Source organism: Octopus sinensis, linkage group LG10, assembly GCF_006345805.1.
Source record: "Octopus sinensis linkage group LG10, ASM634580v1, whole genome shotgun sequence".
NCBI lineage: Eukaryota > Metazoa > Mollusca > Cephalopoda > Octopoda > Octopodidae > Octopus > Octopus sinensis.
The window spans coordinates 59,784,150-59,808,403 of NC_043006.1; the positions used below are offsets into that span (position 1 = coordinate 59,784,150).

General features: G+C 36.1%; 1 protein-coding gene and 1 non-coding gene across 2 annotated transcripts in view; one reads left to right on the forward strand and one right to left on the reverse strand.

Annotated features, from left to right (window-relative positions):
* LOC115216640 (propionyl-CoA carboxylase alpha chain, mitochondrial) overlaps window positions 1-19,607 on the reverse strand; it is a 77,630-nt gene extending 58,023 nt beyond the window's left edge. The window contains exons 1-4 of the mRNA XM_029786126.2: window positions 19,225-19,607; window positions 8,477-8,575; window positions 6,168-6,284; window positions 3,774-3,887 (exon numbers count right to left, since the gene is read on the reverse strand). Of these exons, the coding sequence (XP_029641986.1) occupies window positions 3,774-3,887; window positions 6,168-6,284; window positions 8,477-8,575; window positions 19,225-19,377 (483 nt within the window). The 5' untranslated portion in view covers window positions 19,378-19,607. The remainder of the gene's footprint in view (window positions 1-3,773; window positions 3,888-6,167; window positions 6,285-8,476; window positions 8,576-19,224) is intronic.
* A 45-nt stretch (window positions 19,608-19,652) lies between these two features.
* Trnas-aga lies at window positions 19,653-19,734 on the forward strand. Its single transcript has one exon. It is a non-coding gene; the product is annotated as a tRNA-Ser (tRNA).
* The last annotated feature ends 4,520 nt before the right edge of the window (window positions 19,735-24,254 follow it).

Sequence of the window (24,254 nt, forward strand, 5' to 3'; positions counted from 1 at the left end):
GGTATAAGAAAAAGAGAGAGATAGGTGTAAGAAAATGAGAGAGATAGGTGTAAGAAAATGAGAGAGATAGGTATAAGAAAATGAGAGAGATAGGTATAAGAAAATGAGAGAGATAGGTGTAAGAAAATGAGAGAGATAGGTATAAGAAAATGAGAGAGATAGTTATAAGAAAATGAGAGAGATAGGTATAAGAAAATGAGAGAGATAGGTATAAGAAAATGAGAGAGATAGGTATAAGAAAATGAGAGAGATAGGTATAAGAAAATGAGAGAGATAGGTATAAGAAAATGAGAGAGATAGGTATAAGAAAATGAGAGAGATAGGTAAAGAAAATGAGAGAGATAGGTATAGAAAATAAGAGAGATAGTATAAGAAAATGAGAGAGATAGGTATAAGAAAATGAGAGAGATAGGTATAAGAAAATGAGAGAGATAGGTATAAGAATGAGAGAGATAGGTATAAGAAAATGAGAGAGATAGGTATAAGAAAAAGAGAGAGATAGTATAAGAAAATGAGAGAGATAGGTGTAAGGAAAATGAGAGAGAGATAGGTGTAAGAAAATGAGAGTGATAGTTATAAGAAAATGAGAGAGATAGGTGTAAGAAAATGAGAGAGATAGGTGTAAGAAAATGAGAGAGATAGGTGTAAGAAAATGAGAGAGATAGGTATAAGAAAATGAGAGAGATAGGTATAAGAAAATGAGAGAGATAAGTATAAGAAAATGAGAGAGATAGGTATAAGAAAATGAGAGAGATAAGTATAAGAAAATGAGAGAGATAGGTATAAGAAAATAAGAGAGATAGGTATAAGAAAATGAGAGAGATAAGTATAAGAAAATGAGAGAGATAGGTATAGGAAAATGAGAGAGATAGGTATAAGAAATAGAGAGAGATAGGTATAAGAAAATGAGAGAGATAGGTATAAGAAAAAGAGAGAGATAGGTATAAGAAAAAGAGAGAGATAGGTATAAGAAAAAGAGAGAGATAGGTGTAAGAAAATGAGAGAGATAGGTGTAAGAAAAAGAGAGAGATAGGTATAAGAAAATGAGAGAGATAGGTGTAAGAAAATGAGAGAGATAGGGATAAGAAAATGAGAGAGATAGGTGTAAGAAAATGAGAGAGATAGGTGTAAGAAAATGAGAGAGATAGGTGTAAGAAAAAGAGAGAGATAGGTATAAGAAAATGAGAGAGATAGGTATAAGAAAATGAGAGAGATAGGTATAAGAAAAAGAGAGTGATAGGTATAAGAAAATGAGAGAGATAGGTATAAGAAAATGAGAGAGATAGGTATAAGAAAAAGAGAGAGATAGGTGTAAGAAAATGAGAGAGATAGGTATAAGAAAATGAGAGAGATAGGTATAAGAAAATGAGAGAGATAGGTATAAGAAAATGAGAGAGATAGGTATAAGAAAAAGAGAGAGATAGGTATAAGAAAATGAGAGAGATAGGTGTAAGAAAATGAGAGAGATAGGTATAAGAAAATGAGAGAGATAGGTATAAGAAAATGAGAGAGATAGGTATAAGAAAATGAGAGAGATAGGTATAAGAAAATGAGAGAGATAGGTATAAGAAAATGAGAGAGAAAGGTATAAGAAAATGAGAGAGAAAGGTATAAGAAAATGAGAGAGATAGGTATAAGAAAAAGAGAGAGATAGGTATAAGAAAATGAGAGAGATAGGTATAAGAAAATGAGAGAGATAGGTATAAGAAAATGAGAGAGATAGGTATAAGAAAATGAGAGAGATAGGTATAAGAAAAAGAGAGTGATAGGTATAAGAAAATGAGAGAGATAGGTGTAAGAAAATGAGAGAGATAGGTGTAAGAAAATGAGAGAGATAGGTATAAGAAAATGAGAGAGATAGGTATAAGAAAATGAGAGAGATAGGTATAAGAAAATGAGAGAGATAGGTGTAAGAAAATGAGAGAGATAGGTGTAAGAAAATGAGAGAGATAGGTATAAGAAAATGAGAGAGATAGGTATAAGAAAATGAGAGAGATAAGTATAAGAAAATGAGAGAGATAGGTATAAGAAAATGAGAGAGATAAGTATAAGAAAATGAGAGAGATAGGTATAAGAAAATAAGAGAGATAGGTATAAGAAAATGAGAGAGATAGGTATAAGAAAAGGAGAGAGATAAGTATAAGAAAATGAGAGAGATAGGTATAAGAAAATGAGAGAGATAGGTATAAGAAAATGAGAGAGATAGGTATAAGAAAATGAGAGAGATAGGTATAAGAAAAAGAGAGTGATAGGTATAAGAAAACGAGAGAGATAGGTGTAAGAAAATGAGAGAGATAGGTGTAAGAAAATGAGAGAGATAGGTATAAGAAAATGGGAGAGATAGGTATAAGAAAATCAGAGAGATAGGTATAAGAAAATGAGAGAGATAAGTATAAGAAAATGAGAGAGATAGGTATAAGAAAATGAGAGAGATAAGTATAAGAAAATGAGAGAGATAGGTATAAGAAAATAAGAGAGATAGGTATAAGAAAATGAGAGAGATAGGTATAAGAAAATGAGAGAGATAGGTATAAGAAAATAAGAGAGATAGGTATAAGAAAATGAGAGATAAGTATAAGAAAATAAGAGAGATAAGTATAAGAAAATGAGAGAGATAGGTATAAGAAAATGAGAGAGATAAGTATAAGAAAATGAGAGAGATAGGGATAAGAAAATGAGAGAGATAGGTATAAGAAAATGAGAGAGATAGGTATAAGAAAATGAGAGAGATATGTATAAGAAAATGAGAGAGATAGGTATAACAAAATGAGAGAGATAGGTGTAAGAAAATGAGAGAGATAGGTATAAGAAAAAGAGTGAGATAGGTATAAGAAAATGAGAGAGATAGGTATAAGAAAATGAGAGAGATAGGTGTAAGAAAATGAGAGAGATAGGTATAAGAAAAAGAGAGTGATAGGTATAAGAAAATTAGAGATATAGGTATAAGAAAAAGAGAGAGATAGGTATAAGAAAATGAGAGAGATAGGTATAAGAAAATGAGAGCGATAGGTATAAGAAAATGAGAGCGATAGGTATAAGAAAATGAGAGAGATAGGTATAAGAAAACGAGAGAGATAGGTATAAGAAAATGAGAGAGATAGGTGTAAGAAAATGAGAGAGATAGGTGTAAGAAAATGAGAGAGATAGGTGTAAGAAAATGAGAGAGATAGGTGTAAGAAAAAGAGAGAGATAGGTATAAAAAAATGAGAGTGATAGGTATAAAAAAATGAGAGAGATAGGTATAAAAAAATGAGAGAGATAGGTATAAAAAAATGAGAGAGATAGGTATAAGAAAATGAGAGAGATAAGTATAAGAAAATGAGAGAGATAAGTATAAGAAAATGAGAGAGATAAGTATAAGAAAATGAGAGAGATAGGTATAAAAAAATGAGAGAGATAGGTATAAGAAAATGAGAGAGATAAGTATAAGAAAATGAGAGAGATAAGTATAAGAAAATGAGAGAGATAGGTATAAGAAAATGAGAGAGATAGGTACAAGAAAATGAGAGAGATAGGTATAAAAAAATGAGAGAGATAAGTATAAGAAAAAGAGTGAGATAGGTACAAGAAAATGAGAGAGATAGGTACAAGAAAATGAGAGAGATAGGTATAAAAAAATGAGAGAGATAAGTATAAGAAAATGAGAGAGATAGGTACAAGAAAATGAGAGAGATAGGTACAAGAAAATGAGAGAGATAGGTATAAGAAAAAGAGTGAGATAGGTATAAGAAAATGAGAGCGATATAGAGGTAGGAAGACAAGACAACACTTACGGCTTGAGCTCCTGTATCTTTGACAGCTTTCAAAATGGCATCCATGTCAAGATAACTTTGGTTGGTTGGTGCTGGCCCTATACACACAGCTTCATCTGCTAGTTGGGCATGTAGCTTTTGTAGAAATAAAACAACAGTTTACTTAGATGCATACAACTCGATAGATAAATTTAAGATAATGTTGTTTTTTGAGGGAGAGGGGGATCCATATTACTCTGTCAAATGTAATAACTATTTATTCATATTATTTTAAATATTTCATGCATTATCTCAAAGTTTCAAGACTGTTTATTTTTAGAATAACATAGCAGGATAGGTGTGAGAGGCCGGATCTGGATATGTTGGTTTAAATGCTGAAGACACTGCATGTGAGAGGTGCCAACAATCATAAGCGATTAAATAAAATGTTTTTTAGTAATCAGTTTTGTCTCTCGTACATACTAAGTTCAAACTAGTAAGGTTGATTTGACTTTTAACCCAGCCAATATCTGGCCCAAATATTGAACTGTTTTAACTTCAACCCTGCCAGACTTGGCTTCTTACACCTACCCTACAATGTCACTCTGAAAATAAATAATCATACCATAAAAAATTTTGAAGCTACAAGATAATACATGATTAATTCAAAATGCCGTAAATAAAGAAGCATAACATTTGATAAAGTAATAAAGATGCTAAAGGGTTAAATCTCTTTCATCAGTACTGGTGTTAATTCAATCAACTGTACTCCCTTTACCCCTTTCCTACAAACCTGTGGTCATGTACTACTGTAAGATATCATCTGGGAGTACCCACTCCTGTTATTGATAGCAATAAATGGTGCTTTTTACAGCAACATGAACAATACAGATAACATGTGAGGATAATATGAAATATGTTTTTTTCTTTTCATTCTTTGTAGTGATTTATTGAGAGGATGAAAGGCAGAACCCTTGACTTATTTCATGACATTTCCAAGAATGGTAGGAGGACGGGAGAAAGTTATGCTTAGACAGGAGGTCCAGCCTAAATGGTTGCAACAGAGTGGAGTCTGTTAGAAGCACCCTGGATTCAGGTAGTGTGTTAAAACTGGGTGATGGCTTAAGTGTACCACCCAGTTACAGAAACAATACCTTTGACAGCCTTTCATGAAGTTTGAAAATAAAATAAAAAACTAGGTCTTTACCCATCACTACACTGCTTGTAAAAATATTTGTTAATCATGCATGTACCATCTTTTAATAGTAGACGTATGTTTGAATTCCTCCCCTTCTTTCCCTTCCTTTAATATATATTCAGACAGACAGAGCCGCTTCTCCTTTATAATATAAGATTTAGTAAAATATTTGTCATTATCTACCCTAAAGTCTAACCCCCTCCTCAAAGCAGTAGGGTGGTGTAAACGGGCAGTGTCAGAGCTATGCCGTCAGGAACTTTGGTTCCTGGTAGGGCCACCCAAGGCGGATTGGTCTGGCACCGAGCGGTATTAGGGCCGCAGCCTGGCCAACGGGGCTCTGGTGAAAATTCCAAGAGGCATTTGATCGGCAAGCAGCGGCTTCGAGGTCATTCTGTCCCTGCGTCTGTGAAGACTCCGCGGCAAACAGGGTGTCCTGTCACTCGGGATATGCATGCAGGATGTCAGGGTCCGCTTGTGAATTCAATATTCCCACAAAACTTCTATGAATCCTGGGACCAGAGAAGAAGCCGGTTCAACCCGCCCTAGGTGAACGCCGCCACAAATACAAGTAATATTTGTCATTATTAAGCTGGTGTTCGCAGCATGAAATTTTGAAGAAAGGTTTGAATTTTGATCACTTTAAAATGAGAGATTTGTATCATAGATTCAAGGGTGGTCTTAGGCAGGTTGGTATCAAAAGGGATAAGAGTTGACAAATCTGACTCACAAACCAACCAACCAGCCAGCCACAGCCAGTTTCAGGTGGTTTGGTATCAAAAGAGTTAACTTCGGTTTTTATAAAATCAAAAACTAAGGGGTAAATCTGTTTTAGACAGATTAAGCAGTTCATCACAAGCAATTATTTGTGGAGGCACATGGCCTAGTGGTTAGAGCAGCGGACTTGTGGTTGAGGGATCACGGGTTCGAATCTCAGATCGAGTAATGTGTGTGTTTATGAGCAAAACACTTAAGCTCCATGCGACTCCAGCAGAAGATAATAGCGAACTTCTGCTGACTCTTTCGCCACAACTTTCTCTCACTCTTTCCTCCTGCATCTTGCAGCTCACCTGTGACGGACCGGCGTCCCATCCAGGTGGGGAACCTATACACCAAGGAAACCGGCCCGTATAAGCCAGGCATGGCTCAAGAAGGAACAAAAAATTTTTCAGGACACAATATAATCTTACATGCTATGTTTTGTTAAGAAAGGCAAAAAAAAAAAGCAGAAAACATTTTACCGCCATTGAGTCAATGTCACTGTGGACAGCCACGGTCTTGATGTTCAAGCGACGACATGTGTTGATCACTCTCACAGCAATTTCACCACGGTTTGCTATCAAAATTTTATCAAATTTCTGTAAAAGAAAAATTTGTTTATCATAGTCATCATCATTTTAAAGTCCATTTGCATGGGTCAGACAGAATTTGGTGACGTACACTTTCTACAGCTGGATGTCCTTCCTGTCTTCCATCATCATCTGTTTCTGAGCAAGATATTTCCCCATGACTGGACATGATCTTAGAGAGAAATGGAAGAAACGAGGGACTCTGCTTGTATGACAATTTGTAAACATCATCACCATCATCGTTTAACGTCCGTTCTCCATGCTAGCATGGGTTGGACGGGTCAACTGGGGTCTGGGAAGCCAGAAGGCTGCACCAGGCCCAGTCTGATCTGGCAGTGTTTCTACAGCTGGATGCCCTTCCTAACGCCAACCACTCCGTGAGTGTAGTGGGTGCTTTTTACGTGCCACCAACACAGGTGCCAGACGAGGCTGGCAAATCATTTTTAATTATCGCATGATGTCAAGACAAGGAGAGAGACACAGACACAACAGACTTTATTCAGTTTCCTCTACCACATCAACTCAAAAGGCTTTGGTTAGTCCAGGGCTATAATAGAAAACACTTGGCTAAAGTGTCATGCAAGTGGGACTGAACCTGAAACCATATGATTGGGAATTGAACTGCTTAACTACACAGCCATGCTCGCATCTAGAAGTGTAATTTATGTAAATTTATATTGAAATTTTCATAGCATTAATAAAAACACAATAGCAAAACAGATTTTTAAAACTATGGAGAAATTTGTTTAAACAACTTCCTACAACTATGGAATTTATTTCCTATTTGTTTAATGAAGCAGAATCAAGCCTTTTTCATGCAGTAAAACAAAAACTAAGATATACATGCAAAGGGAAAAATTATTTATATTTTGGAAGGTATTATTGATTAGCTTTGATCAATTAACATTAAGAATAGGCACAGGCATGGCTGTGTGCTCCCCAACTATGTGGTCTCAGGTTCATCCCTAGTGTGTGGCACCTTGGGAAAGTGTCTTTTACTAAAGGCCCAGACTGACCAAAGCCTTGAGACTAGATTTGGTAGGCAGAAATGAAAGAAGCCCCCCACCCCACCTCATGTGTATGTGTTCCCTTGTGTTGACATCACATGATGGTCGTAAATAAATATCAATGCCATGCAAGCCATGTTGTCTGTGTCTAGTCTTCTGTGAAAACATGTCTAACCATGAGGAAATATTACCTTGCTTGGAAACAGGTGAGGATTGGAAACAGGAAGGGCATCCAAGCCGTAGAAAATCTACCTCAACAAATTCTATCTGAAAACTGAATGTTAAATGATGATGGAAAGCTACAGAACATAGTCAGCCAAACAATTACATCATTCAGAGATAAAATACACTAAATATACCATATCTCCACTGAGTCGAAGATGATACTGTCTACTCTGGACATAATGCATTTTCTCTGTTTAATCTGTCCCTAAAGATAAACTACAATAAAATAGTCATTTGGTAATGCATTTATTTACATTACTGCAATGCTTTGTGTGTGTATATCAGCGTGTTTATCTAGTTTCAGCAGAAAAGACAGTGTTCTTTAAACAAGTCCTTTGTAAAGGAGCCCAACACCATGGACATGTTGACCTCCGATATGACCTTTGCAATCACCTGCAAAGGTCAACTCCTGCCTTTGGTCCAGGGTAAGGTCCTCTCCGTCAAGCCTTCTCGCTTCCCTAGGAAGCTATCTATCGCCCCTCCCTTCAGAAAGTGTATGACAAACTCATCTTTCCTCCTTCTGGGAGGGGCCACTGCTCCCTCTGTCGATGGCACACCTTCCCACCGACAGAGTTTTGGGGCATGCTGGCAGTTGATTGTTAACTGCCAGCAAGAAAAGACAGTGTTCTTAAAATGGCATTGTAACAATATTTTGGACAATTGTATATCTGTCTGGACTGAGTGAAAAAGAAAATGTTCTTAGGAGTATGTTGTAATAGAGTTCTTAGGATATACAGAGTGACAGAATTTGACAGAATTTTACATAGTGCCTCCATTCTTTTAGTACCTGGTAAAAATGATTCCATCCTTCTGTAGTGTAGCAGCATTAGCAGAGTTCATCTCTAAAGAGTTAAGGTTTATAGATAGAGAGAAAAAAAAATGTTAAACCACATTAAGTTTATGTAGGAAGAATTTGGTAATCCTTTGAACAATGTTGACAACAAAACAAAATTTTATTTCCATACTCACCGTTTCATTTTTGTCAGATGCATCGTTCCAATAGATCTCTTTGGAAAGTTGAGATGCAGAATTTGTGGTGCAAAGGCATCTTGTAGAGTTTCTGTAAATCTGAAATATTTCAACAAGAGAACTACATTCAGAGAAGAAAGCAAGAAAGAACTGCTCAAATCAAAAAGTACAAATCATGGAAGTAACAAAATCAAGAATCAAAGGAAATTTATATAAAACAGAGTGATATCTGAACCATAGACAACTTAAATGAGAAAGCATCTGACAAACAACAAAATGTTCAATAGTTCACAAGTCATCAGCCCCTAATTGCATCAATAATAAAAATAATTATTTCCCTGAACCCTAGTCCACATAGCTACAAAAAAGTACCACAGGGCTGTATTGCTCATACTAAAATTAACCAAGTGTTTTGTTGGTTTGCAATGTGAAGTTCAGCTCTTCCTGTCAGTGGTTGTCATTCAGCAGTGTTGGTTCCCTACTCATATTGCATGTGTGTGTAAGTGTGTAAAAAAAGGTGCATAGTCATGACCGTATGGTTAAGAAGATTGCTTTACAACAACATAGTTTCAGATCCTGTCCCACTGTAACAGCATCTTCAGCAAGTGTCTTGTATCATACCTATAGCCTGACCAATGCCTTGTGATTTAATATGGTAAAACAAACTGTATAAAGCCTACCATGCAAAGATGGGTTGGGGGTGGTTAATGCTTACATTCTGCACTATGCATGAAAAATTGTAGAGCTACAGATGGAGATGATATTTGTGATATTTCCCTGTCAACAAATTGTTTAGTAGGTCTTCACTTTCAAAGACAAGTGAACTGAAAACTCCCATACTTAAAAGCAGATGAAATTTAACAACAGAAACAGCACCCATTTGTAAAACAATGGCTTAATAAGTATTCATCTAACCTATGTAAAACAAATGAGCAATACCTATGAATTTTGGTAACTGTTACATCCATTTTTCCATATCAGCATGGATTAGACAAATACAATATTGAGGTTTTTATTTTAAAGAGATCATGTCACTGCATAGAAGTTCCCCTCACTGGCTACTGTTAGTGTAGGCATTTGAGCTTTTCTCTCTCTCTCTCCCCCCCCCTCCATTTCAGGGATCAAATTCATTATTAAGTTTATTGCCATCACAAAACAACCAATCAAAATGATAATGCTATTCACAATGTCCTTTCTAATGTCTGCAATGATCTTACATTGTTCAGTACAGTGAACTTGCAACGATTGCTATCAGTTTGTCTGGAATACTAGAGTGCTTAAGCACCATTTCTATGAGCTTCTCTTATACTGTTCCATAAACATAGCAGCCAAAATCAAGTAAAATGACAGTCAAATGAAGCTAAGGTCAACTTTGCAATTTCATCTTTCATGAGTCAATAGAGTAAAGTATCAGTCATGTACTAGGGTCAATCTATATAGGCTCCAGTACTTGACTAAACTACAATACAGAATTGTAAAAGAAGAAAACAGACTAAACTACAATACAGAATTGTAAAAGAAGAAAACTTTCACTTTAATTAGTGGACTTTTCATAACTGAAACATTCTGGAATTCCACCCACCTGGACTGCCATATAATCAGACTTATTCTTCCTACAAACAGTTATACAAGGTACATTCAAAAAGTATCCAACTTTATTTTTTTTCCTGCCAAAACTAATGCCACACAAGCAAAATCCTTTGGGTGGGAAGTGATGCTACCCTTCTTATTTCTGTACTGCCCATAAGGGGCTAAGCACAGAGGGGACAAACAAGGAGAGACAAAGGGATTAAGTTGATTACATTGACCCCAGTGTGTAACTGGTACTTCATTTATTGACCCCGAAAGGATGAAAGGTAAAGTCGACCTCGGCGGAATTTGAACTCAGAACGTAATGGCAGACGAAATACCGCTAAGCATTTCGCCCGGCGTGCTAACGTTTCTGCCAGCTCGCCGCTACCCTTTTTGCACATGCATGAACATTTCTGTGCTGGCAAGCTGCATCAGTTCCCAGCTGTTATGCCTAGAGTACAGACATGGAGTGTACATTCGTCAGCTTTTCGTTTTCACTGAACACATCGAGCACAGATATTGCATGAAGTTTTACTAAAAGCTTGGCGATACTCAAGCTCAAACCATTCAGAACAATCAGCAGGCCTTTGGCAATGATGCCATGGGCAAAATTCAGGTCAAGGAGTGGTACAGCTGCCTTAAACATAGCCATACCTCAATGTTAGAGGGGGGGGGTAATATCAATCTCAACAAATGACAAATCAAATATCAAGTACTAACACAAAAGAAAAAAAAAGAATAAAAACCAATGTGAACATATATGTGGTCATTCAACATGCTAAAAATAACAGTCAAATCTCCCTAAAATTATACTCTGCTATTTTGAAAATAGAACACAAGATCTGAAAATAAGGCTTGATGGTCATGATCAGATGACCAGACTACCCTTCATCATAGGTCTTCTCATTCAGAGCTCCCTTAGAGTATAAAGAACAAGTAATCAAACTACAGGTAAAAAAAAAATAAATAAAAAAACAGACTCTGAGGGAATTAATGTTGGTCTGCATTAGCAAACATTAGTTTGGATAAGTTTGTATGGCATGGGAAAAAATGAAATCTAATCTTTTAGGCTTTGTTTACTAATCTAAGAAATAGTATTGGCTACAACTGCTTGCTACATGTAATAACATAAGCAAAACAAATCAATGAGCACAAGCTGACCAAATAAAACCATCATAGGACTAAGGTGCGGAAATTTAAGAATTTGGAAAATAAAAAATAAAAACACAAGTCCATTCAGTGTCAGATCTGCATCTGCAAAAACCTCACATAATGAGGCTATGGTATTTTGAAATCCTAACTAGTAGAGTTTTACATCCATTTCTATGTTAAAAACATTTGTAGTAATACCATTTTGGAAATCTCCAGCACGCATGCGCAGGCTTGGAGTCTTCCGGGAGGCCTGCCGGAAGTTCCCTCATGTGCATGCGCAGAAAACTAGCAGCAGCAAAATTCTCTGGTATCACCCTCTTGGACGCCAGCAGCTGAACAAGACAGACGTGTCTGCATCAGCTCTCTCAAGCTGCTACCTCGTGGCGCTTCTCCGCTACGCTTGAACGAGCAGGATTAACTCACTCCACTTGACTACCGCCGACAGGCTCCTAGGTTGCCGATTCGTCCAGAGGGCGGAAATGTTTATATTGCGAATCAAGAAATAAATATTTATACTGTTGAAGTTAATCGGAAGTCTTGACTGTTTCTTCGATTAATATTTAATGTAAAGGATGCGAGTTGCACCCATCCAGTGCGGGAATCTCTCATCCTGTTACACATTCTTTCAATCAAAAGACATCCAACTATGTTGCTACTCTTTTGACTGCATGTCAACCTGATCAGTTAGGTCTACGATCGAAACCATTATTTCAGCAGTAACCACCCTGTATTAGATATATTGTTACATATCACTGTAGCGACCAGGCTACTGTTATATACCACTTGTCACAGTGTGCTTTGTCACAATGTTGTAGCTTTCGAATGATGCCACCCCACTGGCAAGGCGGGTAGGCCAACATTACCCCTGAACAGAAAGCTAGTGCATCACAGGGTTACTTATTTACAATTGAGTAGACTGGAGCAATGTGAAATTAAATGTTTGGTTCAAGAACACCATGCACCATCAGCCTGGGAACTGAAACCATAATTTTGCAATTGTGAGTGCAACACCCTAAACCACTAGGCCATGCACCTTATATTGTTCAATGTGATCCTTTTTATTTTAGTTGATAGTGTGACGTTTGAGAAAGACTTAGCTACTATTTCTTGCAGGTTGAATGAACAAGGCTTCCTCATTGGTTTTCAAAGTAAGTCTTCTGACAGGTCCTGAACCATGTATTAATTGCCTGCCAAATGACAGTATTAACGATTACACTAAAGTGATGATTGTGTTCATCTGTGTAGAATAGAAGGAACCCTTTTGTTACCATTATTTTTTTTTCTAAATACACCGCCTTTGTTTCACTTAACTTTGAAAATCACAAAGGATTTGGTAAAATTACTTTGTCATCATTAACCCTTTAAGATCAGGTGTGGCTTATTGACACAACATACTTTCTTCCACAGAGGATGGGTGTGACTTATTGACACACTGCTAAATTGTGAAGAAAACCAGTGTATATAAGTCACATTTGCATTATAAGATATTTGATTATCATCTTGTATTTTTTTAACCCTTTTTTTGCTATTTATACTCAGCCTTAAAGAATTAAGCTGATGTGTGGAGCAAATTAAAATTAAATTCTGATGGGAGATTTCAATTTAGATTACTTTAAAACAAAATTTCTATCATAAAAGGCAGGGCAATCTCAGGCAGGTTGGTATATAAAGAAAAGGCGAGCTGGCAGAAACGTTAGCACGCCGGGCGAAATGCGTAGCTGTATTTCGTCTGCCGCTACGTTCTGAGTTCAAATTCCACCGAGGTCAACTTTGCCTTTCATCCTTTCGGGGTCGATTAAATAAGTACCAGTTACACACTGGGTCGATATAATCGACTTAATCCGTTTGTCTGTCCTTCTTTGTCCCCTCTGTGTTTAGCCCCTTGTGGGTAGTAAAGAAATAGGTTGGTATATAAAGAAAAGGGGTCAAACTAAAGGAATGACAATAATCATTGGTTACAGAGAGCACAATCCGAACTGATAGCTTACAGCTCAGAAACTGCTTGCTACCTTTACACATTCCTTAAATATTTGACAATGTAGCTAACAGAAATTACCTTTCTACAATTCCATTTCCTCACACAGTGATGGTTGTATTAAGATAAAATATCTTGATAGCTATATAAAAGAAAAGTATTAAATTTCATATCCACGCTCTCTTTGTTATGAATAAAGAATAAGGTATACCATCTAAATACCATTGGAGGTGTAACGGTAACAGAAGAAAACATTCATTCTTTCACTCTCGTATCAATTAAGATAATACAAAACAGACTAGGTTGGCAGAATCATTGAGAGAAACAAAATGCCTTGTAGGTTTAGTTATTGCAATTCACATTCAATGTTCAAATTCCACTGAGGTCAACTCTGCCTTTTATTCTTCATGTATGTGGCAAGGGAAGAGGAGGGGTGTTCACTAAAATAAAGTATCTATCAAAAGACCATTTTACGTACATAGAAAAGTACAATTGCCAAACCATCACACTGTAAAACATGGGCTTGGTTTTGTAAATCTTAAAACTGCAAATTTACATACAAACTCTAGATGGTATATTATGTAAGGAACTTCAGATAATCTCTTCTCATAAGACGGGAGCAATCACTCTACAAAATGAAGACTGGTGCGGCTCAGAAGTCTCCTTCTACTGATTCCCATGATATATACATAAAACAAAGGATTACCCAGTCAAGTACTAGGATCAACTTATAGTTAACATGCAGTTTAATCTCCTAAAAAAAAAGTGAAAGTAAATTGCCACTAATATCCGAAGACAATTCTTCACAGCCTAGAGAAGCATCAAGCTTATACGAGAAATTGTCTAATAAGTATTGAGTTTGGATGTTAACAAAGAATGTAAGACAAGTCACAGTTTCTCACACGGCCTATAGACTTAGAGAGTTCATGCTTAATGCTACAGCAGGCCTAAACAAAAAGTGTAATAATAATAATGCACATATTCAAATGCACAACTGCATATGAATATACTACTACAGATGTACTGATAGGTACAAGACTGACTCACAAGCGTAAATGCACATAACTATACAGGAGTCACGCACTCACTCAGTTACACATTTAGCTAAACTCATTTGACTCATGGACATACATGTATCCTCATCAGATCTTTCCTGGTATTTTTACCATTATACTCTAGCCAAACATTTAACCTCAGTTCTGATTTCTCTTCCAGTGTTTACCTTGGATTGTAGGGCAACCTGCTGTGCTTGAGGAGACCTATTGAGTCAAGTATATCAACATCAAAATAAAAATCAAATGGAAAATAATAGTTGTGATACCCATGCCGGTGGCACTACAACAGCATGATTCTCTCTCATACACTGTCTTGCAACACGAAATACCACAAGCCTTTGGTCCACACGGCACAGAACATTGGCAAATTTTTTCTTATCTGCTTCCCCTCTCGCTAAATAAACCTGTCTCCTAGCTCCCCTTCAAGCAGTCTGATACAATTCCCTGCTACCACCATTCTTCCAGTCCTTCCAAGCCGGTTTCTTTTCTCTAATAGCCCTGCCAACAACATTGTTCCACCACCATGTTATTTTGGGTCGAGAGGGATCTTTGCACCATCCACAGATCTGGTCAGTGGCCCTCAGCAGGTTGTCCCGAAGAAACCTCCAGTTGTCTTCTACATCCTGTGATATGTATATGTGTGTGTGTGTGTGTGTGTGAGTGTGTATGTGTGTGAGTGTGTATTAATTTAAATAAGTTGGGAAAACAAATTTCCAAATCAATCAGGTAAAACTCTTCAGTATTATATGCATGTACATATCGTACCTTGGGGTAGATGCATATCATTTATTCATTCCAATTATGAAGGTTTACAAGAAGGACTTCAGTTTGAACTATTTTCATGATGTTTCATATTTAGATACTTTTATTAAATTCATTCAGTTGTTAAACATAAATAAATCTTAGAATTAAATGGTTTTGATTTACTGTCAGGTGACTTTCGGCTAACCCTATATATATATATATATATACATACATACACACACACTTGAATATGCATATACAGATATTGAAAAATGTTAAAACTTTCAGTGCTGGCTTTCTTTAGAAAATGCATAGAAATTTGAAGGTGGGCTGAAAACTTCGTAGGCTGACTATGAAACAGTGATGCTAGAGCTGTGAAATCTTGCATGCATTAATTTCAACTCTTCTTATTAAGAACTGCATTGCTTCATTGCAGGGAAACTGACATCTGGCTATTCAAAGACTTCAAAAGTAACTAATAGTGACTTCTCTTGAAAATGGACAAAATTTGGCATCATGCTGTTATCAAGTAGCTGCAGAAAAAGGGTTTAGTCTCCAAAGATATTCATGGTGACATCATTGCTACATTAAGGAATGACACTCCAACTTTGTCAACAGTGCAAAAGTGGATAATTGAATTTAGAAAGGAAAGAGTCTCGAAGATGATGCAAGGTCTGGACGTCATGCAGCTTCCACCACCAAAGAAAACATTGATCATGTTCACCACATGGTGATGGATGACAGGTGATTAAGTATAAATCAAATAGCCAATGCCATTAGAATATTCTGTGAGAGAGTTGAAAATACTCTGCAAAATCAATCTGGGCATGACAAAGCTTTCTGCTCAGTGGGTGGCCATGTCTTTCAACACCTGATCAAAAGTGCACCAGGTTGATCACATCACAGGAAAATCTGACATTGTCAGGCAGATCCAGCTGGTTTCCTTGAATGTTTCCCAACCCAGAATGAGTGATGGGTTCATCATTTGAGCCAAAGACAAAGAGACAATCCATGCAGCAGAAACACCCCTCCTCACCTGCTCCAAAGAAGACCAAGCTTGTTTTATCTGCAGGGAAGGTGATGACGTCAGTTTTCTGGGGATGCAAAAGACATTGTGTTTACTATCTTTTGAAGGGCCTCACCATCAATGGAGAATACCATGCCAACTTGTCGGGGCAGTTATGAAAGGTTATCAAGACAAAACACCCAGGAAAACTGATGGAAGGTGCCTTGTTTCATCAGGACAATGCTTCAGCACACAAGTCCTTGGTTTCAATGGCTATGTGCTTGAACTGGTTGATTACCCTGACCCCATCTGACTATCATCTGTCCCCCAACATGAAAAAGCACTTGGCTAGAAGCAGTATCACAGCATCATGTCTGCTGCTGATGACTTTTTTGACCAACAGGATGAAAGATTCGTTCCCAGTGGGATCCAAGCACTGCAACACCAATAGAAGTATGTGGACCACAAGGGGAACTATGTTAAAAGTAAAGAAAGACTTCCTAGTCAAAACTAAACCTCATTTGAGTCACATTCATTGAGAGTATGTTGGTCAACCTATGAATTTTTTAGCCAACCCTCATAACTTTAAAAAGTGATTGAAATTAATATACAATGTGCCCAATGTTATGTCAATCTAAGGCAGTCATTTTTACAAAGTGAAAAACATTTAAAAATTATTTTTTTTGTCAGACTAATTCTCAGCGATCTAAGTGTATAAATTTTCATCAGCATTTTCTTTGATCTTTTACAGCTTTTAGATTATAATGGTTGTGAGGTTGGCAGCGGGTGGAGGAACTTCCAAAATGATAGATTTTCATGGATTTCAAAAATTTTTTAAATAATAAAAACAAAGTAGGTGCTTCCCCCATCGTTTTTAAGTGTGTACGGCAAAAAAAAATTTGAAAAATCCGTCCTGAGGGTCCGAGGGAGGGGGTAAAAAAATCATAGATTTTCAGAATTTTTTCACAAAAAGCCTAGCCCACATCATTTTGAAGAGCATAGAGAGAGAGAGAAAAAAAAAGATTGAAAAATCCTCGTCAAAACAGAGAAAATGCAACTTATGTGGGCGACCTATTCCAGACCTCCGCCAAGTTCATTTTCCAATAAAGTTCTAGATTCGATTTCATAACGTATTAGTTTGATTTTGTTAAAATGTCTTGTAAAAGAGCCTCAAATAAAAAACGAATCTTATCACAGACCGTCATATAATAATGGTTGAGGACTACGTTACCACCACATTATTTTCTTTATTTACACACACACACAAACTCGCGCGCGCACACTAGAGGCATTCCTATATAATAGAGTCAGAAATAGTCTAGTTCGCCAAAAATAGCAATTTCTTTGGCTAAAGAAAAAAAATTATGTCCTCCGATTTTTCGGAGGGCATGTCTCTGATTTCTCAATCCCCACCACCCCGCAAAAAAAAAAAAAATGTTTTAAATATCTAAGAATACGATTCTTAACACGAATTATAAGAAAATCAATAACAAAAATTAAAACATGCACATCTGAAGAAGCTACAACTTCTGACGCGGTTGATATGTTTTGTAAAGCTGAAAACTATCTCCAAAATTTTATTCAAAAAAACCATGAGGGAACGAAATCGAGGGAGCACCAAACTATAGTTATGCTTGATATAACATTATATAACAGCTACGGTTGCACTACACTTAAAGTTATATAAACAGAAATGGACTTGAACTTTTAGTTATGTAATCAATAGCACGTGCAGTACTAAGTAAATAGCGCAGTTGTTCAAAATGTCTAACACTACATGCAAGAACATTATAATTATTATTATATTGTAGTCGTTATGTCAGCCCTTCGAGTAAATGCATGGCAAAAAGGCGTCCCAGCTGTTGTCTTAGGCGTTCCTTTCATCTACTACATATTGCAACCAACCCTGCTTCATATCACAAATAAAAAAAAAAATATCTGATTAACTGAAAATATTGATATTTTAGATTTGTGTCATGTCGACAGAAACCGATATTAAACGTTTATGATGTAGTTTTTTTTTAGCTACTCTGCTGAACGTTCCAGGTTCAAATTTCGCCCAGGTTATTACTTCGATTAGTATTTATTTTATCGACTCCCTTCGAGGTTGGTAAAGTAATCAGCTGGGTACCGGAATCGATGTAAGAGACTTACCCTGCCTTAAAGATTATTAGCACTGTGCCAAAAGTTAGAAAGTATTATTATTATTAATGCAGCGAGCTAGTAGAACTTGGTGCATCAGACAAAATGCATGGTGGCATTTCTTCTGGCTGCACGTTTTGAGTTCCAATGCCGCTGAGGTTAAAACTTCGCCTTTCATCCTTTCGGAGTCGATAAAATAAGTACCGGTCAAATAGAGGGATCGATGCAATCGCAAAACCCTTCCTCTTAAAATTGCTGGCCTTATGTCAAAATTTGAAACTAGTAATATTATACACTATAGAAAGTCTAATTTTAACATTAGAGGTTAAATTCACTATGTCTTAGCGGTAAATTTTACCCTTTACCTACCCTTGTAAGCGAAGGTAAAGAATACACACACCCAGTTGTAAGGGTTAGGGTTTAATGTTATATAATTAGACAGAAAACGGGTGGTGTGCGTATTCTTTGCCTCTGTTTGTCCTGTGTTGTCCCATTATGTATAAGATCGTCCTGATCATAATAAAGATTTCATTCTTTACCTCTGTTCATCTATGTATTTCTTTCACAGAGTACACAGTAAATTAAATACAGGTAATATATATTACTCCAAACTAATGTCACTGTATCAACCCCCAAATAAAAAACGAAAACTAACGTCGGCAATATTTGAATTTCGGAGCTTTTTTTTCTTTTTTAATGGGTGAACCGACGAGGGACCATTTACGTAGTCAATTGCTCGACCTGCTAGACATCACAGCTAAATTCTCTCAAATTACACGTCTAGTCTTAGAACCATAAGTTTGCATAAAAAGGACCGACGCGATATCGACCTTATTGTTGAACTTGTTTTAAGTATAGTTTATTTAAAATATGACAAGTGCATGTCATTGAAGGTAAATATAGACACATCATAACACGTGGTAAATTGTAATAAAGTTTCTACTTTAAAATATCTTAAGGTACAAAATAAATTGCTTAAAACATCGCAAAAGTGATCATGTTCAACGTCCCGCACATATATGTGTGTGTGTGTGTGTGTGTTGTGTGCGCGCCTGCATTTGTGTATATACGTATGTGTTTGCATGTGTGTGTTCCCACTTACCTGCTTGGCACATTTGGATTGCGACAAAGAAGAACTGCGATGAAATAACCAAGGACGTAAATGTAATACCGCCAAACGATGAGAAGATGGCAATTGAAGAGATCCAGACGAAGACAACGAAGTCCGCCTAAACACATTAATTAAAGAAGCCATGCTCAGGCCAAGCTTTAATTCTTCTCTCACAGCAACTCACACCGGTTGACGTTAAGTCGTAAATATTCAGAGAGAAAGTATTATATATTAAAACAGTATACTTTCCAACTAATATATTTTTCTATCGGAAAAAGCAGAGCGCTTCGATTATCTCTACTATTTATGATTTACTCATTAATAAAGATTTCATGCTGTTTATAAATAATTTCTAGCGCTTGCACTAACATTTAACGTTCAACATCCAGAATAAGTAATTCGCACGTTCGTGTACGGTTGTCGTCGTGGCCGAGTGGTTAAGGCGATGGACTAGAAATCCATTGGGGTCTCCCCGCATAGGTTCGAATCCTATCGGCGACGATTAGGTATTTTGCTTTTTTTTTCTTCTTTCTATGGGTGCAAAGGAATGTACTTTAAAACGGTGATTGATTTTCACACATTCTTTTATTCTTTTACTTGTTTCAGTCATTTAACTGCAGCCATGCTGGAGCACCGCCTTTAGTTGAATGAATCGACCCTAGGACTTATTATTTGTAAGCCTAGTACTTATTGTATTTCTCCCGCTTGCCGAACCGCTAAGTTACAGGGACGTAAACACACAAACATCGGTTATCCAAGTGATGGTGGGGAGACAAGCACAAACACAAAGACACACCGACGTAAATATATATATATATATATATATATATATATATATGTATATATACGACGGGCTTCTTTCAGTTTCCGTCTACCAAATCTACTCACAAGGCTTTGGTCTGCTTGAGGCCATAGTAGAAGACACTTGCGGGACTGAACCCGGAACCATGTCTTTATCTCCACACTTTTTCTTTTGTTCCCTTCTTCCTTTTTCTGTCATTGGACTGCGGCCATACTGGGATACCACCTTGAAGGGTTTAGTTGACCAAATTCACCCCACTACTTGTTTTTTTTAAAGTCTGGTACTTATCCTAATAATCTCTTATGCTGAACCAGTAAATTACGGTGACGTAAACAAACCAACACCTATTGTCAAGAAGTGACGTCACACACACACACACACACACATATGTTCTTTATTCTTTTACTTGTTTCAGTCATTCTAACTGCGGCCATGCTGGAGCACCGCATTTTGTCGGATACTTGGGGTATAAACACAATGATGGGGGTACAAATGCATACATAAAACTGAGAATCTTTTGTTGTCTGTTGTCTTTCTGTCTGTATGCGTGCATCACTAAAATTCGAGAACTACCCAATGGATTTCATTCAAATTTTACACATGCTTTACTTAGAGTCTATGCAGTGTCATGGGCAAAAAAAAATGTTCAACTTCTTGCATAATGCGACCCTGGTGCAATCTCTTATCGCTTACACTATTTCAGTAATAAGTGTCAAAAGTGTAACAATAACATCTCTATTGTAATGTGACATAATACTTTCAGTTTAATACTTTCACGATTAATACTGAAACTATTAAAAGTGAAAATGTTATCTCACATACATACATGCACACAAATATATATATATATATAAGCATATATATATGTGTGTATATACAGCTGCACATATATATATATATGTGTGTGTGTATGGATGTATATATATACATCTATATATATATTTGTATATATATATATATATATATATATATATACGTCTATGTATGTATGCATATATATATGTGTGTACATATATATATGTATGTATGCATATATATATATGTGTGTGTGTGTGTACATATATATATATATATATGTATATATATATATATGTATGTATATATGTATATATATATAGATGTATACAGGTAAATATGTAGATTTATATGTATATATATATATATATGTATATATTTATGTATGTATATATATTTATGTATGTATACATACATATATAATTATGTATATATACATATTTTTATATTTCGGAATGGTCATTTTGCCAGTTTAGCCAATAAAAACACACGCACTATATATTTGGTGTTATTTTGCTTCAGTGTTATTTATTTTTTACATTAATCTTAATTTTATTTCGGCCAGAGTCAGCCATTTTGTATTTGTGTTTTTATTGGCTAAACTGGCAAAATGACCATTCCGAAATATAACAATATCTGTTTCAACACACGACTTCACATAAAAAATCTCGCATAACAAATATATAAATGTACTATATATACATATATTTATGTATACACACACACACACACACATACATATATATATATATATATATATATATATATATATTATATATATATATATATATATGCATGTATATATGTGTACATATATATGTATGTATGTGTAAAACGCACAAACGATGTCATAAATAATAGTGACAAATGAAAAATACACCACCGATTATTGTTGTTGACAAACAACGGCAGTAATTTTATTCACCTGAATACACGTCATTGATTGGTTGAAATTACCGAAATAGGACGACTTTAACGTGAAATAACTTCGTAAATATAAGTTTTTCTCAAAAATGCTAAGAGTAAAACATGTTTTACATGACACATTCTACCAGTGTCCGAAGTTTGAAAGTGTTTAGTTACAAAAATTATTTTTTAAATCTGTCGGTCAAAAGGTAAAGATCCGTAGCAGTAAGGAATCGTAACATAATTGCCAACCAAGTGTGACGTCCTATATAGGACAGTGCTCCCATCTGTAGAGATGGGAGCGACGACCTCCACTCACAAATACAGAATGTGCGTCGTTAGCCAGCTAGAAGAGATGTCTTCCTGGGGCTATAAATGTCAGTAGCACTGTCCTGTATAGGATGCCACACTTGGTTGGCAATTATGTTACGATTTAATATTATTGTTCTACCTCTTCGTTCACACTTTAGTTTGTTAGAGAGGAGGCGGAAGTGGAGTGAGAGGAAGAGGGAATGTTAAAGTGAGTGAGAGAGAGCAGATAACCGGCCGATGCGTTATGCTGTCACTCATATGATTAGTGAAAGTGAGAGGTGAAGAAAAAGAGAAATGTTAAAGACATGAAGAGAGGAATTACATAGTTAAAAAGTTTGTTAGAGGTAGAAAGATATAAAGTACTTAGCAGAGGAAAATTTCAAAATCATTTTATTGTGACTGGAAGTGAAATAACAGCAAAATAAAAATACAAATCATCGTCTTTCTTAAATAGCTTGGATCTTTTTCTTTTGAACGGCATATGTCAACACAATTTCTAGTTAACTAAACACTTTTAAACTTCGTATACTGGTAGAATGTGTTTATAAAACATCATTTTTTATTGGCTTTATTGAGAAAATTCTATAGTTTGTAAGATATTTCCACTTTAAAATCGGCAATCGCTGGAGTCCATTTGGGGTGAAAACATTCCGTGCTGTATGAATATGTCCCTCCTTTAAGAAACAGATTGGGTTTATTTACATTTGCGAAGAAAAAAAAGACACCCTTCCCCCACCTCTAACTCTAACTAGCCCTAAAACAGATTGAAATGCAATAGATCGATACTAGGGTTATAATTATGGGTGACAATTTCATACGACACCACTACGGAAAATGAGATTTTTTCTAGCGGTGTCAAATGAAAATGTCACCCATAATTATAACCCTAGTATCGATCTATTGCATTTCAATCTGTTTTAGGGCTAGGGTTAGTTAGAGTTAGGGGTGGGGGAAGGGTATCTTTTTTTCTTCGCAAATGTAAATAAACCCAATCTGTTTCTTATAGGAGGGACATATTCATACAGCACGGAATGTTTTCACCCCAAATGGACTCCAGCGATTGGTTAAAATTGCCGAAATGCTCGATTTTAAAGTGGAAATATCTTACAAACCATAGGATTATCTCAATAAAGCCAAGAAAAATGATGTTTTATAAACACATTCTACCAGTATACGAAGTTTAAAAGTGTTTAGTTAACTAGAAATTATGTTACAAAGTGCCGTTCATAAGGAAAAGATCCCATCCTGTCTTTCTCAAATAGCTTCTCTTAATCTTTTTCTTTCTGTGGAATTTCTGTGGGTTTCACTATTAAATAATACTCTTATAATTTACTTATTAATGCTCACTACATTAAATATTTTGTTCTTTATTGCCCACAGGGGTCTAAACATAGAGGGGACAAACAAGGATAAAGGGATTAAGTCGATTACATCGACTCCAGTGCGTAACTGGTACTTATTTAATCGACCCCGAAAGGATGAAAGGTAAAGTCGACCTCGGCGGAATTTGAACTCACAACGTAATGGCAGACGAAATACCGTTCGACTATCCGTCACAATTACCTATGGGAAAGTCACACATACTGTCACGCATTGATGTGGTTAGAAAAACTAAGGTCTCAAGTAATAAAAATAAGTAAAAGAAAAGGCCCCCTCCCAAGAAAAACCCTACCCTAAACTTATCTTCCTTCACAGTACGCGAAATTACATGTAAGTCTGAAAAAACCTTTTGGCGTAATTTCGGTATAAGTACCGGAAGTACCGGATACATTTCAAGAAAGTAGTGTTAGTGGTGGGAGAAAAGGGTTTCTGTTATCTTCAGAAATGTAAACAAAGTCACGTGTGTACTTATACCGAAGGATCGCCACCTTTTTTTTATGTACATCTATGATTTCTTGTCGGTCGTCCCGTTACATACATTTTTACTACTAAACCAATCTCACAAGGTATGTGAATCTCTGATCAGCGGACTTTCGTGATAGCTATATTAATTTATTGTTATATTTCGGAACGGTCATTTCCACCCCACCCCCAGATAAATACACGCACTAACGTATATTAATTTACTATTACTAAACTAATTATTGTACATAATTTTGGTGGCATAACATCATTAGTGAGAATACGATAATCTAGTAAATAAAATTCCGCAGGAGACTATTTTCAATGTTCACCGTTTTCACTTTCTCTTGTCTTTATCTTTGCT